General features: G+C 39.1%; 1 protein-coding gene across 3 annotated transcripts in view; it reads right to left on the bottom strand.

Moving 5' to 3' along the window:
- The window catches only part of iqsec1b (IQ motif and Sec7 domain ArfGEF 1b), a 101,018-nt gene that overhangs the window by 3,784 nt on the left and 78,302 nt on the right, over positions 1-18,932 (bottom strand). For 2 of the 3 annotated variants that reach the window (XM_055160548.1, XM_055160546.1), the window contains 12 exons: positions 11,547-11,823; positions 7,629-8,863; positions 7,081-7,242; positions 5,651-5,773; positions 4,718-4,884; positions 3,976-4,115; positions 3,300-3,329; positions 3,068-3,193; positions 2,876-2,975; positions 2,466-2,627; positions 2,210-2,386; positions 22-71 (listed from right to left, as the gene is read on the bottom strand). In XM_055160548.1, coding sequence (XP_055016523.1) covers positions 22-71; positions 2,210-2,386; positions 2,466-2,627; positions 2,876-2,975; positions 3,068-3,193; positions 3,300-3,329; positions 3,976-4,115; positions 4,718-4,884; positions 5,651-5,773; positions 7,081-7,242; positions 7,629-8,863; positions 11,547-11,823 — 2,749 coding nt within the window. The remainder of the gene's footprint in view (positions 1-21; positions 72-2,209; positions 2,387-2,465; positions 2,628-2,875; positions 2,976-3,067; positions 3,194-3,299; positions 3,330-3,975; positions 4,116-4,717; positions 4,885-5,650; positions 5,774-7,080; positions 7,243-7,628; positions 8,864-11,546; positions 11,824-18,932) is intronic. The other variant, XM_055160547.1, reaches the window with a different exon arrangement.

The following is an 18,932-nucleotide window of genomic DNA, read 5'->3' as shown; positions in this document are numbered from 1 at the left end:
ATTATTGACTTTACCACTTACTTCCAGATTGCTGTCTAGTGATCCTGCACTGCTGCGTCTCCCACGCTTGCCTGCCCAGAACATCACACATCACTTTTTGAATACATGAAATTTACACACGTCTATGGGGGGGGTAGCACTTTGGGGTGGCTACAAGAATACTACAAGACACAAACTAAAGGAGATAAAACTGGACAGAGCTGCATCATTAGTTTCCTTGGCTTCTGTCCACACACCAAAAACATGTACCGGTGAATTGCAATTTCCTCTAGAGAATCATTACAAGAGTGTGTCCCTCTGTAGTGCAAATATAACATAGGCTGGTATATTCTTGATCTTCCTGCAACCCCTAATGTAATTAAGCAGCCCTTTTCAGTACTGTTATGTCATTATTAAATGGTAAAATGATTTCTGTAGTAGCCTGAACTGATCCAAGGTCATTCTCTGAGTCTGTGTCTTCCCTCAACAGTGCACTGTTAATACATCTTACTGCAAAGACATTCAAACTAATTGCTGTGACCTACATTAGCCCTGCCTCCTCCCACCGCCAGTGATGAAGGATTATTATTATGATCGCCTGAAGTATATTACACCTGCACTCATTACAGAACACGCCATCTTAATCTGTGTGCTTCGACAGATCCACAGGGAGACAGAGCCTTCACAGGGAATATCTCAGTGTGGTATAAGTGTAAACATTTAAAACAGCTATTTGCTTTCTACAGCTTGAGGTCAAACAATTTCAACAAAAATGCTTCTACCAAGAATATGCCCCAAGAATCATAATAAGATGACACTTTTTTCCCCCCCTAAATCCTGAGTTTTCTGTAATTGCATTAACAGAGAATTGGCTGTCTGAACAACCCAAAAACCTCGTCTTCTATGAATTGTCATTGTTGGATTACAGTGTCCTACAAGATCTTGTGGTGCTATTGATGAAACAAAAATTGAATCAGTCTTCATAGAAATATTATCAAATAATAAGACAAAACATCTTATCATTAGTAACATTTACAGGCCTTTAAACACTGATTCATAATATTTTATTTCTTAAACCATTAAAGTAAGTCAGGAGTATTATATGCTGATATACACTTCCCAATATTTCACATTGCTGAATAAAAGTTTCAAGCCAAATAATACATTTGATCTGACTTATCAAAATCTGAATACTAATAAAAAATTTATTTAAACAATAATTGTACAGAAAATTTCCTTTACAAATGTTTTAAAAGAAAAGGTTCCTATTACCAGGTATTTATATAACTATTTAAAGCTCCTTTCAAGAGGTCCTTTTCAACCAAAAAATGCGACAGGAATGCATCAAGAAAACTAAATAATTCATGGTTTTCTTGTGGGCTAAAAAAATCTGTTTTTCCTTCATTTAAAATTATTTTATTTATAATTACCAGTTCCATCATTATTCTACTAGACAAGCAGATTCTTGAAACTTCAATGTCCCTGCTGATGTACAAATCTAAATCAAAATTTAAGTATGTTACAATATTTGAGTGGTCATCTTATTTGACACAAGTGATAAATGTAATGTGTAAAAAAAAAAAAGTTTTTTTTTTTTTTTTTTTAATCTTGATCACAATCTTTGATGATAAAATATGTTTTTTACCCTCTTCAAAAGCCTTTTTGGTTTCTACTACTCCTACACATGATAACTATTGTTCAATATACAAATGCATTTTTACTGTTTAACTGTTTGATGTTAAACCTGTTTCTATGAACTGTATTTTTTTAAAACTGCTAAATAAATAAATAAATAAATAAATAAGTAAAGTTAGACATAATAAACTGCACTCCCTCCTTCTCTCAGGCACATTCAATGAACAATCACAGACAAATTGAGGTTGACCTGATTATTGACAGCAAATATGCATAATAATTAAATGTGCCATTATCATTCTCATTTTAACACAGCCACTCCATGCCATGCAAGCTCATCTGTTTGGCAACAGACAATGATTAGTAATGAAGATAAACCATCACACAATATGGTGCTAACGATAGCTCAACATGAAGTAATTTTCTTGGTTCATATGCTTTTTAGCATTTTATAATCCATACTAATAGCTTCATAAACAAAAATCTAACCTCTAATCTTCAACACCAAGGACGGGGGAAGGCACATAGTGTTCTTATAAACTACTTTTGAACACTGACAAACATGTCAGTTTCACACACCCCCCCTCGCATGTACCTGCATCAGAAAGGTCCCGCAGAGAGCTGCTCAGGGCGCTCCTCTTCAGACCTTCTCCAATGGCATAGCTGTCATCAAGGCTGGCTCGACTTAGATTACCATTTCCTGTGTCCTTTTTCAGCCCCGAACACTGAGACATGCTGACTCTCACCACTCCCTTCTGCTTTTCCAGTTCAGCTGTTAAACAAAACCATTGACACTGACTTAAAAATCAGCTTCGTTTTCCTTCTTCATAACAAATATTTTGAATTCTTACATTCTATCCTGTATTTCTCCATCTCCTGCACCTCTGCGATTGACTCCCGCAGATCATCTGTAAACTTCTTGCGGTCCTGAGGGTTGGGAGCATTAAAGTTTATGAGGACTTTGATCTCTGCTCCAGGTATGGCTGATGTTAAACGTACTCCATTGGGGTAATCTGCAAGGATAGACAAAAATAACAAAACTTTAACTAAGCTGTTCACACCAACACTTGCTGTCTAAATAACCAAACTAGACCTTGCGGTAAGTGAGGACTAACACAGGAACAAATTACAACGAAATAAATAAAACAAAATCAAGAGTGCAATAGAACAGCAATGGCAGTAGGCATGCCACATTTTAAGTGCTACTCAATATTTCAAATTAACATAGCTCCAAGTTTCAACTGAAAGTTGTTATACTTACACTGATTCTCAAAGAGCAGCACTTGCATGCCATAGAGAGAAAACGACTGCCGAAAGCTGTACGTCACTGAGTTTTTCTTTTTCTGGAAGATCTTCGTCACCTATGAACAAAGGGAAGAGAACTGCTCTTGAGATATATTTCAGTGCCAAGTGACTGATGCTGCGTGTGATGGAATAAGAATGCCATTCATACCACAAGCAGATCATTGAATAGAAAAATCTCTCTTTGATGCAGGCCCAGTTTTTGTGGTTTGTTGGGATCGGGAACTTCAAAGAGTCGGCAGTAGCACACCAGTCTCCGATGGGGTAATGACAGCACCTTCAGTGGATGAAATAATGCAGTCTATTCAGAACTTGTAGAAAATCATGACAATTAAGTACTTAATTATACTGTATAGTATTTTAATACAGTAACCAATACTTACACAACCAAGTCCATGGTGTAATGACCCAATCTGAAAGAAAAAAATATTGATTAGTAAAATTATACAATATTATTATAATGTAAATGTCATGTACTTGTATCTGACATCTGAATAACATCTGAGTGACAATAATAATAACAGCAGATATGACAATGCAGTAATAATTTGCTATTATAAATGGGAAATTTAAATGTTCAGTGTTTAAAGGTGCACTATACATTTTCTGGTGGAGGGTCAACTACCTTCATGAAGATTTGCCTTGAATGTTCCACAGTAGGGCATTAAACTTATTTAATATGCATTAATACAATTCCATGCGCTCAGAAAAACCTTGAAAAACATTTTTTTTTTTTCTGTGAGCAGGATTGCCTCTCCACAGATCTGACCTGTGACTTGATCTGGTGTTGCCTGCTTGTTTCCAGACCCCACCAGAAAACTTACATAGTGGCTTTAAAGCGTTATAACTTGACCACGAACAAATGACTGAGATAGTGTGCATATCGACTTTGGAATGTAATTGCCATTTTATTCATTTGCCAAGTTAAAGTATGTCCTTAATATTACGTATCACTGATCATAATTACATGAAAATTGGCTCTGCACACAATCTACTCCTGAGTGCAACAGAACACGGCAGATGTCTGAGAGACCTGGCCTAGGGCACTTTCAAACGTACCGGCTTTTTCCCAACTATGAGTTTCTCCACTTTCTGAACCTGAGACACATGGTCCTCATTTGTCTTTAACTCTCGCTTCCTGATGCGCTCATAGATTCCAACCAGCATTTCACGGGGGATGTCCTCTCCATCATCAACTCCTGTCAAAGCACAACATTAGAAAGGCTAACTGTGAGTAATCAATGTAATTTCTATTGGGTGAAAAGCAATTAATGCATAAACATACCAAACAATAGAAAGATTATAAGAGCAGACAGAATTTATGCTAAAGGAAACACTTTATTTTACACTCTCCTTAATTTTACTTACCTACTTTACTAAGGACAATGTAGCCCAACCCCTAAATACCATGTAATTACATGACATGTAGTAACATAGTTGCAAGTACTGTTAAATAAAGAGCGACTGAGTTTAACTATGCCCTGTCAGAAGGTTGTTCATTTCTCCTTGCCCTTAATACTATTCTTTAATTACACCCATTTGAGCAAAGAAATTAGTTAACCAAAACCCCTGCTAATACCTCCATAATCTGCAGAGAGCAACTCTAAAATGTGCTTGGCTTTAGCTACTGAGATTCTTTGACCATGACGTCCAGAAATAGTACGATGACAAGGCCATTAATCAAAGCAAAGAGCATGCACAAAGTCTACTGGAGATGAATGTTTATCCCTGTGGCTGCTGTGTTGTATCTTAGGTGCTGGTGAGGGGAAGGGGTTTGTGGACATATTAAGGTGAAGGGTACCTCGAAGGTTCTTGACAAAGTCCTCTAGTTTCATCTTCCGTTCTGGTTTGACATTAGGGCTGTACATGTCAGTATTGAGGAGGATGATGGCGAAGGCCAGGATGAAGATGGTGTCTGGATTTCGGAACTGCCGGACCACACCTGGGTTACAAATGCAGTACCGCTGACTGTGGATACATAAAAAAAAAGTGGTCTGTGAAAAATGTTCTACTTTATTACCAAATGTCACTTTATTTAAGACATTAATTTGTATGAAAAAATTGTATTGTATTCCCAAGTGTGCATATCTAATAAAGACATTTATGTATTAAAATAATTATCTAAAACCTATAATGAAAAAGGCGTTATTATAAAAATAAATAATAATCAATGTTTATATGCTTAGGCTTATATACATATTCTTTGTGCTTTATCAGACACATTGTAATCCACTGTACTGTGACTGTCACACAACACTGAGTCAGGATCAGTTAAAAGCACCAGTAGTCCAGCTGACCCACTGTGCACTGGGCTGCACGCTGCTCCTGATCCTTAAAGTGCCTCTGGAATGGTCTGTTCTTGCTCCTTGCTGAAGGAAGCACATTCTCATAGACATTATAGCACTTTTCTACTGTTGGCATGCAGTAAATTAATAAGGTGGCCTCAGGCGGGTTGTGAAGGTGTGGGTAAATGTGTCTCTTGTGTGTTGAGTCCAAGCAGATCCTAAACTTAAAATATATCTTAATAGGTGGTGGTATGCACAGCTTATAAAAATAGGATAATGCACTCTTACTTTTGTAAATATATGTGATTGAATTAATGGACAATGCCCCAATGAAAACTTATTATATGTGATATATTTTATGACGTTCTTATGTTTGACTGGTAGCTGTTTTATTAACCTGGAGATATTGGCGCTAGGAGTTCAGGTTATCTCGTAAAATGTGGTGTTACCTGAAGGCTTCGATGAGCCTCTCCACCTTCTGGGCCTCCCCCTGAACTCGGATGTGAGCCTGGAATTTTCTGAGCGCCTCGTCCAACTCCATCACCGAAAAGTCCATCTCATCCACCACACAGCTGCAGAGACACAGGTATTTTGTATTTTCTCATTTGTGCACTTTACAACCTGATATTTAAAATATAAGGAAGAATACAGAATCCAATGTTGTCACAATTTTAGACTAATATTACCTAAGGCTAAAGGTGAACTACATAACTTTTTATGGTGGGAGTCTCTTTGGTAACTGTTATCGCCCTCATACAGCATTACTTGTTTAGCTTGTATTTTGTGCTTTTATTGCTCAAAAGTATATTGAAAAACATACATTTTCACTGTGTGCAGGGTCACCTTTACATAGAGCTTAGCCATAACTTGGCCTTGTGTTGTCATTTGCTTACACCATACAGTGGAACATTTCAGGCAAACCAATAAAATAACCATGGATACAATCAGGTAGTGTTCCCTCCAATAGAAAACTTACATAGACTTTATTGTTATAATATGAATTAATAATCACCATTAAGGTGATCTACAAGGGGAGTTATTTTGACCAATCCATTCTTCAGTGTTTTCAGGATCAGTGGGTTATGTTTTTATAACTGAAACCTAATCATAGATAAGAGTGTAATAATCACAGCTCAGTCACTCTGCAATAACCTTGTAACGTAATCATGTGTTTAGTTATGCTGCATTGCGATGAGACTTTGGGAATTTCTACTTTGTTTACAATAATAACCCTGACAAAACGGATATGAGGGTGTCTCCTGTGATAAATGGAGCGTGTCTAGAGCTGGAGATGTTTTCCTCAGAAGTCTATAGATTTGGCTGTCAGACCGAGTGCTTATCCTGCACTTCATCCCGGCACACTCTGAATACACCGGCATCAAGTCAATTAAACTTTATTTCAATCACTGCATGAATCACAACTGGTAAAAAGTTCTACATTCCAGAGACAGCTGAATATATTTAAATTGAAATCATTCACATCACTTCCTAAGGAGATTTAGTCAGTTTTGAACTATTTCAGTAACTTCAGATTATTTCTGAAGAGTTTGAATATCAAAAGCAGCACTCATACTTTAAATTATTACTTACTGTATAAAAAGAATGACTGCCTTTTATTTGTATATGTTGTGTGGGCTTTTCTGACAGGGTTCTGGAGACTGCCTTAAACCCCCAAGAACTCTGTCAGACTTGAGGAAGCTAACTGGATGAGAGTGGTGGATTCACTCTTAAAATTTTTGTCCAGTTTAAGAATGAATTTTTATTTTTTTACGACTGGGGGATTAAATAGACATTCACATTTAAGATGATACTCAAGATACTGTACACAACAACATGCTGATGATTTATTTGTGAAATACAGAGCTATCACTCCACTCACTCTAAGACGTCTCTGTTGAACTGCTTCTGTCTGTTGCCCAGGAACTCTCCGATCATCTGCCGACTCAGGCCTTTCCTTTGCAGCAGGAAGTGAGCCACTCCCACTGGTGTGTCCGGGACAAAGCTCCTCTCGATCAGATACTGGATGCCTTTTTCTGGTTTCCTGGAGTCACATGGGAAGAGTAGAGAGATTTACAAGCCAAATCTGTGATTATCCCACTGCACCAGTGTCCTGTCCAAATTTATGTCAAATCACACACAGGCTTTAGAAAAATGAGGGACAGTATAAGATGGGACTGAGAGAAAATACACTGTGGAAATAACGTGATCTTGTGAATGTTATGAATGACATTATAGTATGTGGTAATGCACATCTTGCATAGCAGCCATGATAAGATGCCCCATGGTCTGAGTAAGATTTGTATTTAATGCTCAGCGACAATATCAACACAGTATTGGTTAGATGGATGTTAACGTAAGTTGTTGTACTTTAATGGTGAAAAATTAAGTATTTGTAGCAGTTTTACATAAACATACAAGACTACTTACTTATTGAAGAGGTTGAGTCCGATGCGGTAATGCCTCTTTCGGATAATGTCGTTGCTGAAGGCAGGTGAGTCCCAGCTGTTGCGCGTCTCTTTGTGGTATGTCTGCTTACTGAGGGTCTGCTCCCGGAGACTATCACGAGAGCTGGACTCAGAGCTGCAGTTAATAGTGTCATTAGAGTTTGATGTGCTGTTTATGCTGTCATTATCCCCATCAGAAAAATCAGACTCTGACTTGCTCTGTCTGTTTGCTGTGCCATTGATAGCCAGGTGTGGTTCCAGTTGCCTTGGACGATCTTCTCTTGAGGGTCCTCTCGGTGGAAGTCCACGGGTAACGTTTTTCGGACTACTTTGTTGATTGCTTAAACTCCGTTGATAAGCATTTTGCCTCTTTAAAGAACTCCGGTCCGAGCGATCACTAAGTTCTACTGAGCTGTCACTAGGGGGCTCTATAGTAAGTAAAGGTAAGTGGTCCACTCTGAGACGTTGCTCCTGGCACTCTAAAGATGGAGTGCTCCGGCAGCTTGTGTCTGTATCTCCTTTCTCATCTTTGTGAACATGAGACCAATAGTCCTGTGAGGAGTTGTGGGACCGCTGATGGAGAGTAGACTCAGTACTCGAAGGCCGGTCAACGGACTGAGATAAAGGAGGTGACAACTCATCCTCATCTATGTATAAAGTAACATCACTGTATGAAGCGCTCATTTCATCTAGTTTTCTGTGGTCAGTGCTGGTCAGAGGGGCTTTGACCTGGCAGCTGGCCTCCCTCTCCTGGTGCCCCCTGCTGGGCTCTGACTGACCATCATCCCCATGCATGCTGCGACAGTTCAATGCATCATCTATGGACTCAGCCAGAGATTTTACCTGCCTTGAAAACGCATCCTCCAATTCTGTAATAGCGTCTGTAAAGTCATTTTGTGTTGTGGGCGTTTTGGCCTGAACACTCATGTCCCCTGATCGCTCCGACTGCACCAGTGGGCCCATCTTTGTACCATCGTCTGTTAGCGACACCTGCTTTCCTTCAAAATAAGAGCTGTGGACTTTTTCAGGTCCTTCAAAAGAAAACTGCATTCTCATATTGGACAGGACAATTCGTCTTGACATACGGTTTTCAGACATAGAACTTCTCAGACGCTCAAAGTTCTTGTTCATTTGGTACTGGCGAAACGCTGTCTGGATGGTGCGTGCGGCGTGCCGGGTTATGAAACGCCCACCATATTTGCGCTCTAGCATCTCCACCTGCAAGAACCAGAGAAATGGTAATGAATATGAGTCAACTTGTTCTTTGGGTTCACATGTGTGTAAAACTAGATAATAGATGCAGTGAATAATAATGTATTCAGTGTTAATTTGAGTAGAGCACTTGTTTGTAGTACCATAAACATAATTTACACAACAAAGCTGATGAATATATGTAAGAATGTAGTAATTTTAATTGTCTGAAAAACATATACTGTTTCTTATATATATATTATACAAATATAAATCTAAGTAGAAGTTTTACGATTGGCCAGTGCAATACAACTTTCTCAGGTCAGACAATGTGCTGTGACCCACTTTCCTACCTTTGGTTTGGATTCAGGGCACAGAATAGGACTAATCATGTTTCTCTGAGCTATGGGAGAGCAGAGCAGCCTAAAGCACTCCAGCGTGAACCGCCAGCCATGACAGTGAGTCTCACTTGGACAGGCAACCACCTCCCTGCCTAACAAGAGGCAATACACTCTCATAGTAAAAGCCAGCACTGGGTCACACTCCACTGCTGTTATATGACCTGCTTTTCTCTGCTGTAAGGGCCAGCAGCCTGACAGCAGCCCACAGCCATAACCTTCAACTGTTCAGCTGTGGGGCATAAAGAAAGCTCTGTGCTGCTAAACTTACTTCTCACAGTCATAGTTTATAGTTTTGTTGTTGACTACTGGTTATTGTGAGAGTGTATTATTCCTCAGTTTAGTTGCTGTTAACTTAAGATCTGGTGGACATGTACAGTCCCTGACAAAAGTCTTGTCACTTATCCATTTTGTAGAAACAAAAGCTTATAACCTGACTTAATAATCGATTGGTTTTAGAAATGTCTCATATGAAAGCTAAAACCCTCCCAAATTATGCTCAATATACTAAAATAAATTTTCTTCACTGAAGAAAGATTGATCATTTAATGAACACAGAAAGGTCAGATTTTGGCAAGACAAAAGTCTTGTGGCCTTGTCATATGATGCACCCAATCCTAGATTACAGCCTCACCTGTGATCAGTTACTGATCAGTCAGTTAGTGGGTGTGTATAAAAAGAAGCCCAGCACACCAGACCTTCACATCAACTGCAACTTGACCTCTGACAACATGCCTAAGATCCACCCTGAGACCAAAGCCTTAATTATCAAGAGGTTGAAGACCAGATCCACTGCTGAGGTGGTGACACCTTCAATGTGTCTCAGCATCAAGTACAAAGAATAAGAAAAAGATCTGAAATGACTGGAGATGTTTTTGACAAGCCCAGGTCCAGCAGACCCCGCAAGACAACTGCTTGGGAGGACCGTTTGTTGATTCAAAAATCCAAGACCAGCCCCTTTTCCACTGCAGCAGACTCCACCAGGCCTGGTCACCTCAAGACCCTGTGTCAACCACAACAGTTTGTAGAATTCTGTCTGGAAATGGCCTCCATGGTCAAATCAGTGCACAGAAACCAGCACTAAACAAAAGGCAATTAAAAAAACGTGTGGCATTTGCCAAGGCCCACAGCCTGTTAAAAGGATGGAAAAAGTGGCAGAAGGTGGATTTCTCAGATGAATCCTCGGTTGAATTACATCACAGCCGCCGCAAATATTGCAGGAGACCTACTGGAGCCACATGGATCCAAGATTCACCCAGAAAACAGTTAAGTTTGGTGGCGGAAATATCCTGGTCTGGGGTTCCATCCAGTATGGGGCTGTGCGAGACATTTGCAGGGTGGAAGGCAAATATCAATAACCTAAAATATCAAGACATATTAGCTCCTCTTACATTCCCAACCATAAAAGGGATCAAATTTTGCAGCAGGATGGTGCTCCATCGCATACTTCTATCTCTACATCAAAGTTTGTCAAGGCGAAGAAGATCAAGGTCTGGCCAGCCCAGTCACCAGACATGAACATCATTGAGCATGTCTGGGGTAGAATGAAAGAGGAAACATGGAAGGCAAAACCAAAGAATCTTGATGAACTCTGGGAGGCATGTAAGACGCTTTCTTTGCTATTCCTGATGACTTCATCAACAAATTGTATGAATCATTGTCAAACCGCAAGGATGCGTCCTTCAAGCTCATGGATGTCATACAAGATATTAAATATGGATCTCACAGCACCACGACTTAATTCACTGACATTATGTAACATATTTTTGTATTTGAAGTAAATTATTTGTTCAATTTTCTGTAGGCGACAAAACTTTTGTCTTGCCAAAATCTGACCTTTCTGTGTTCATTAAATGATCAATCTTTCTTCAGTGAAGCAAATTTATTTTAGTTTATTGAGCATAATTTGGGAGGGTTTTGGCTTTCATATGAGACATTTCTACAACCAATCGATTAATTTAAAGTCAGGTTATAAGCTTTTGTTTCTACAAAATGGATGAGCGACAAAGACTTTTGTCAGGGACTGTAATTACATTTAGCAATATAATGGTATACTGACATACATCAGTACTTTGGATGGGTGTCTGTGCCTCATCATTCAATGCTATTTGGGCAAATCATTAAAGGTTTTAGGTTAAAAGCTGGAGCAGAAGCCTTTTTGCACACATTACACACTACACAGAATGGCTCTAGACAATCTCTCATTAAATACATAAACAACAATAAAACGCTCAGCATAAAACAGTCAAGATTCAAGTTTGATTTGAGGTCTGCATGTTGGTTGAACTGTTTGTGAGGGTCTCTTGTCTCACCTGTTTGTCCTGGAGGTCCGATGACAGCTCATAGCTCTCAGACAGTGAGCGTGAGCGTTTGATGGCCTCCTCCTCAGCCTGCTTGCGGAGGATGGACTGTGAGTGCTGTAGTTTGGATCGACGTGGTCTCTGGTGCCCAGGCAAGAGGATGTGTCCGTAGATGTGACTGTCCAGGTGCTCCTGAGCCAGGCCCCTACTGTGGGTCACTGGCACACAGGAGTACCCAGTGCTGGGGTCCACTGAGCCCACCTCACCACCTGGAGCATCAGCTTCCACACTGCAGAAAGACACAGACACTGGGTCAGTGCTGAGTCACTTTACCAATAGCGCACTTGCTCTACTATTTCCGGGACAGTCATGTGACCAGTTGGGACGTGAACTTTGATACTGCTGGCTGGTATAAATACAACAAGGGGAATTTATAGCTGCAGTCAGTGCCTTCATGGTGCAGCAACATGTCAGCTTCTCCTGAGTGTTTTTCATTGTGTATCCCTCCAACACTATGTCCGTAGGTCATAGGAGATTTGTGCCAAAATAGCAGCAGTACAACTAAAATTTGTGTGATAAAACATTCAATTCTACAACTCACTAAAGAAAAAAGTACATTCCACTATTCAATCTAAACCCACAGTAATTGTTTAAATTATTAATTAGATTATTTTGGTCACTGTGAATATTGACACGTCCAAAAAAACTAATACAAACAACACTTTATTTTGAAAAGTATATTACAAAAAAAGACAAAACTGTTCACGTCTTTTTTTAAATTCAGCAATAATTCAGTACAATAATTGACTCCCAGCACAGTTTAGATTTGCCTCAGATACAGGTTAAGTTAAGACCAATTATTAGTGACAAACAATACATCATACAAACATCTGTTGCCTCTTATTTATTTTCTTTCTGGCCAGATGCTACATAAGCATACTGAACAAGAATATGAGTTAGGAGACATTTATCATACAATAACCTTGTCAAATGGTTGAACAGTAGAGACAATATGACAAAAATAATAAAAGCAGCAGAAGGAATGACCTCCTGTTCATGAGTGAAAGCAGTGATAATGATCATGATAAAGCCAATTTGTGTACAAAGAATAGGCATTTAAAATTGTAGTAGTAAAGTAAATTCAGAGGCTGCAAATACCAAGCATAAAAACTGTTTTGCTTGTGCATCATATTTTCAAATAACTCCGAGCAATAAACAATCCTGAAAATCCAGGCACTTGAAAAAAGTGAAAGACACATATGAAAGTACAATTAAAATACTTTCTTTTGTAGCCTAGTCATCATGTTTGGACACCAGGTCTACATCAGGCCTGAAATTGAAATAACTTGCTAGTCGAGGCTTTCGCTATCTTTTGTAGACTGTAAAATGTATTTCACAATTCACATAGTTTTTTTCCTGTTTCAAAGCAGCCCAGACTAATGTGCAGAGTGTGAACAGAGAAGAACAACTCTGATCTCAGCAACTTTACACTCCCACATTCAGAGTAATAGTCTCCACAACCTCTTCACTTTGATTGCAACCATCTATCCGCTTCAGGAGGCCATTGAGCCAGTGTGGGCCCATAGCAGTGCACGAAGCAGGGTGATGGGACTTTAATCTTGTTTTAGTGGAGGAGGTCTGCCATGCAATTTAGGAGGTGAAGTGAGATGCCCCTTATAAAACTTATAGTGAGAACTGAAGATGTGTCCTGTTAACATTGCAAAGATATGTAGCAAAATGTAGCATTTGCTTGGTTTAGATTATCTCTTCTAATCACAATTAATTTCTTATTATTTAAATTTATCTGATCAAAGTTATAAATACACAAATTTATTTTTTTGTGTAGCATTAAAAGGTCATGTACCTGACTTTTAATTCTTGTAGTTAAAAAACACAATTTGCAACCATGCAGTAAACATTAAAAATAAAATCAAATACTGTGATATCACTTACACATTTTAATAGGCATTGTAGTGAATGAGAACCATAAAGTAAAGCAGTTAATATTGAACCATGTTCTTCACTCATGGTTCACTATCGGGTACAAGGCCTTGCTTAGTCAAGCAACATTTCAGAGTAGTATATTGAGCACTCACTCACAATCCTCAACAGCTTTCTCTTTTACCAGCTACAAGTCTCCAGGTCCAGATGTGATTATGCTACATGCGAGGTACACTGCAGACACCACATGGTCCCATCTTCTGACCACCAGAACACTACCAACCACATCCTCATCCTCTCTGTCTACACAAACCCTTCTCACTTCTCTGCCCTGGGATGCCTTTCTGGTCTTTTCAGGGGAGGCTCAGGAAGAGGTGGGGAATTCCTCAGAGGCACTTGGAGCGATACAGCTGCCCATTTCAAAGAGGAAGGGTCAGACATAAGTGTGGAAAAGGACATACTAATAGCAGGGGAATCACAAAGAACAGAGAGGGCATTTTTGATACATTTTTATCCATGGACTAAAGATGTGACATAAGATGTGTCTATGTAAGGGCATAGGATATTAATTGCCATTCACAAATAAATGATCACTTCCCTGAATGCAACTATTCTCCAAACAAGATACATATTTTGAATACTCAAAAGGTCAACAGCAGCGCAAATCCTTCATACTCAAAACTGAATTTACAGCATTTTGCCTTATAATGAAATTAGTACATGTTTTCAAGTACAAGATGGATGAAGGGACTGAGTCAGACCTCCACCCTGATAATGTTTAGACTGATTCCCACTATCCCATACAGACCAGTTCCTGCTTCATGACATCACAAACTAAACAAGGCGAGCCTCAGAGATGCTATCTGATCTAGACTGCATAATCTGTTATCAGCCCTGCACAGTGTGTGATTCCTTCATGAACACTCCTGCTGATAGCACTGCACCATAAACTCTAATTAAAGTATATTATATAAAGAAAAAGTAAAGACAGTCACAGGCCCCTTATGGGCCCCAAACGTGCTTTAAAATGCCTACTTGCTGGTGGTGATGTGTGGAAAGTGCATCATAATTGCCCATTAAAAACTGAGTTAGGATCATTAGGATCATTATGGGCAAACAAGCACTGACTTGTTGTTTTCACTTTTTACATGGTCATAATCTGAAATGAGAATAAAGTTTAGCAATAATAACAGTAGTGGTAGCACATGTTGTATTTGGACCAAGATTTTGGCAGAATGTAGAGTCCTAGAAATTGCTAGCACTCAACCTAATGTAGCTTCATCAGTGACTTAACCGGATCAGGTATGCACAACACGAGACCCAATCCAACAGCTGGCTCCCTGTGTGTAGCAATATAATTCCACCAGGGTGCTCTTGGAGAGTTGTAGTGAGTTTGCGAGGGTATATTTTAGTAGAGGACAGTTCTTTACAGGGCTAAAGTTAGACACCACCTGTCCTTTCCTGTTTGGACTGCAGAGAGATGTCAGAAGACTGTAAACTTTAAAAGAGACCTACCAAACTCTGTTAGGAAGTCTATAATATTTAAGGTTAGGAAAATTGAAAAACAACAACAATACTGCGTTGTCTTCATCCAGACCAAAAAATGCAACAACTGTAACACCTGTACATGATACAAAAACAGGCAATGCATTTTTGAACAACAACTACTGGCTTGTTATGCCCTTTACAATTGTAAGATATGTGTCACATGGAAGTTAAGATGACTGCACTCACAGTGAGGGTGACAGTGTGTAGAATTTGACAGATTACTTGACAGTGCTTCTCATTCAGCACTGTGGATAAAAATAGACACACACTGTATTTTCTGCTCCACTCGCCATGCAAATTGACTAGGCTTTAAATGGAGATAAATTTGTCTCTTCCTTCACTTTTTCAGTTGGGGTAAATAAATAACATTGCATAACATATTCCCTATATGCCAACTGTGTAGTAGAAAAAGCATCAATATTGAGACCTCCACAACACATGTTCTGAATCGATATAGACTAAATTAATCTAATTGCCGTATTTATAAGCCACAAATAGCCCTGTTGTTTACGAAAAACATTGTGTGGGGGTTAACGTTTTCCATTACAGCACACTTAATAAGAGCAGTAAATGTATTCCTCTGGCAGTCATTGTAAAGCTGTTAGGTATTACATGAGCTAAGTAATCCCATCTCTCCCACGCATGGTTTTAAGATTCTGTCATACTGTCCTTTTTACAATATTTTTATTATAAATGTCTGAATGTAGCTATAGGAGTCCTACAGTGATAATGTTGTATAACATAAACTGTATATTCAGTCTGTCATCTAGAAAGCTACATAAGACACATGCATTTGGGCTTGATCATGTAGCCAGTGACCATATGCGGTCAGTCATGCTGGTACAGGGCAGGGCAAGGGCCCTCTTGGACTGGACCATGCAGTGACTCAGATTATCAGTAATCCTCCTACAGTAGCTCTGTCCCGCCCTGTGAGCGCCTGTAAGCTCTGCTTCACAGCTCCAGCACAACAAAAACACATGGAGGCAGCTGGGCAAGCACTAACAAGAAAAATGTCTCATCATATTGGGGAATGGGAAGATTACACAATCTAGGGGTGAATCATTTGATAGTCTAAAAGTGAAACTGAAAGTGCATGTTTTATTATTCAGCTGTGCATGTTTTTAGTTAAACAAATTAAGTTTTCTGACTTTGAAATTGCAATAATTTTCAGACTAAACAATGCTGAATGGTTCCAACATGTAAACAAATAAAAGTCTGAGGAAGACTGTTTATAGATTACAGAGAAACATTTGTGTCAGTAGGCTCGCTGGGTAAACAATGACTAGGTCTAGCACAACTTGCCTGGTAGCCACAACAGCCCTTTTCCTACTCAGAAATTGTACCAGAGAGTGGTACAATGTTCTATTCTAAACATTGTTTCAATAACAGGCACATACATGTGGTGGCCTTAATTCTCAAAACACTGAAAGTGTGACATAAACAATCACTAAAAGTGAAAGTAGCTCCATTTTCAGAGATATTTGCTCTCAATGCCTAACACTACACTCTGCACAATGAAACTACTATATTTCATTTGACATTTTGTCACAAAATGGACAATCCCTCCTGCAAACTAAGGCAGCATGTTTGGCACCCTGCTCTTCAGAAAACCATCAAACTTAAGTGAAGTCTGGACAGTCTGCACAGGTGTTCTTATTCCCTTGTTGTGTTCAAGGGCATTTTACTCAAAAGGGGGACAGACATGAGAGACCCTTATTCTGCAACTGTACACGTCACCTGCAAAGCGTGATGCTCATAGTCAAAGTCACTTAACACAGAGGCTATTGGGCAGACCAGGGCCCATTTGGTTCAGGACAAACAAATCCCACAATGTCATGAAAAAGAAAAGAAAGTGCATATTAGACACAGCTTGTAGGTGTGCGTTGTCAAAACAATTACAAATAAGACGGTTGTTTTCAAGTCAACAGATATCTCCATGTTGTATTGGACCAATGAAACCTTATGTCACTATGATGTTATTCAGTTCTATTTTCACTTTCATGCTCAACACTACAAAAAGAATGATACACCTCATAACTTAAGTTAAAAACTAACATACCTTTCAAGATAAAATCCAGACCCATATCCAAGTAGAAACTACCACTCAGGAGGACGTCCAACTAGGCGCTCACTCCCTTTCTGACTTCTCTTCATGCCCATGCACGCACTGGCCCAGATAGTTTTCCACTGCCAGATCTGTGGAGCTCTGTCTGCTTTGCCGGTGGGTGTGTTGACGTTGGCATATAAAATAAAGGCTGTTTTTTTTTTCTTTTTTCCTGGATGCTCACCTCTGCCAAGGAGAGAGCTGAGTGTTCTGATTGGTCAGGGGAGAGAGGAGGGCGTGGTTACAGTCTAGTGGTGTGTCACACTTGATTAGCACTGCCTGATTGGGGATTATTTTTGGCAGATGGCTAAAACTGAAACTCCACACTTTGTTTTCCCTTCAATGTTGTCACTCATTCCCCCGCAGTCATGGCATGGGGCTGTCTCCTGAAAGTCTGTTTCATGTTTGTGCCTTTACAAACATGATACTCATCTCCTGTCAGCTGACACCCCATGGGCTTCAAAGCCCAATACAGTACAATATGTCAAGGCCAAATATAACTCAAGGGCCAGTAACACATACCAATTCAAAATACTTGTACCACTCCAGTTCAGGTTTCTGTAATAATTATTGACATTGTATAACAGACCATCTTTCTGTTCTTCCATTTTAATTAAAGTGCCCCTTTCATCAGCTTTCAGTCGCCTATTCATGGTTCAGATATAGTCAGATATAGGGTGTCAAAATGCTTGTTATGACTATTTAATATTTATGTCTGAAAACATGATGTGAAAAAAGGAAATATCCCCATGGGACTGAATGTGATGTCTATTATAGCACGTTTAACTGTGAGCTCAGTCCAAGTGTCCTAGGACTATAAGGGTCATCTTGATGGTGCCACAGCAAATGGGATTGAACAAAAAATCTGAATGAATTTTATTTATTTAACTGTGTTGATTGACAAGTCAAGTGGGGCAGGATCTGAAACAATGCTCTCTATTTAATCACTCAATACATTACTGCTCTCAACTATGTTAATAAGATCTGGGTCATGACAACCAAAATTATTTTCTTAATAAGGAAGTCCAGACATGTGCCACAGGGAGCAAGTATGTCACTTGGCTGGCCAGGGTATGTACTTCTATTCTCCAAAGGCTGTGAATGATGTGGTATTGGAGGAATAAACATGGATCTGTGTAAGAAAGTAACTGTACAGGATACAAGAGCATTATTTGTACTGAACATTTTTTCCACTGCACATGTTTAATTGCATGCATGAGACACTCAGTATGTCAACTAAAATCCACTTTAGCATTTACAATATCCTTTTTCAAATAACTTGTGTGTAGTCGTTGGAGCATGGGTAACACATCTAATTGTCAGTCCCATCTGCACAGCTGTCATCATTTGTCTACACAAACCACACCAACCAGTGAAGCTTTAGAATACCAACAACAAGGCACCTGTCTCCAGTACAAAAAATTCAAACACATTATCTGAGATATACACTGCTTTTTGGACACTCAAAGATGCTTTGCTTGTTATGACCAATTCAGATTTATTCCTGTGTTAAACAGTTAAACAATAAAAAATCTGGTTAAAAGAAATCTAAAAACAGGTTGCTACAGCATGGCCAGTTAAATGCACACCTATATTCTTGAAAGGGCCAAGTATAGACAAAAAAAAAACATCTACTGAAGCACATTATAAACCAGAAATCTTCTAATACCATCAAGAGTTGTTTTTTTTTTGTTTTTTTCAGATTATAATGCATAGAGAATTACAGATTATAAATATGCTTCTGGTGAGTGTTCCTTTGACATTGTATGAAGGTAGTATTAAAGAAAGAAAAAGATCTACCCCTA

Source organism: Boleophthalmus pectinirostris, unplaced genomic scaffold (genome assembly GCF_026225935.1).
Source record: "Boleophthalmus pectinirostris isolate CB_2022bp ecotype Guang Dong unplaced genomic scaffold, ASM2622593v1 HiC_scaffold_3, whole genome shotgun sequence".
NCBI classification, from domain to species: Eukaryota; Metazoa; Chordata; class Actinopteri; order Gobiiformes; family Gobiidae; genus Boleophthalmus; species Boleophthalmus pectinirostris.
Note: the sequence above shows the minus strand (reverse complement) of the source record. Positions and strands in the feature narration are given on the sequence as shown.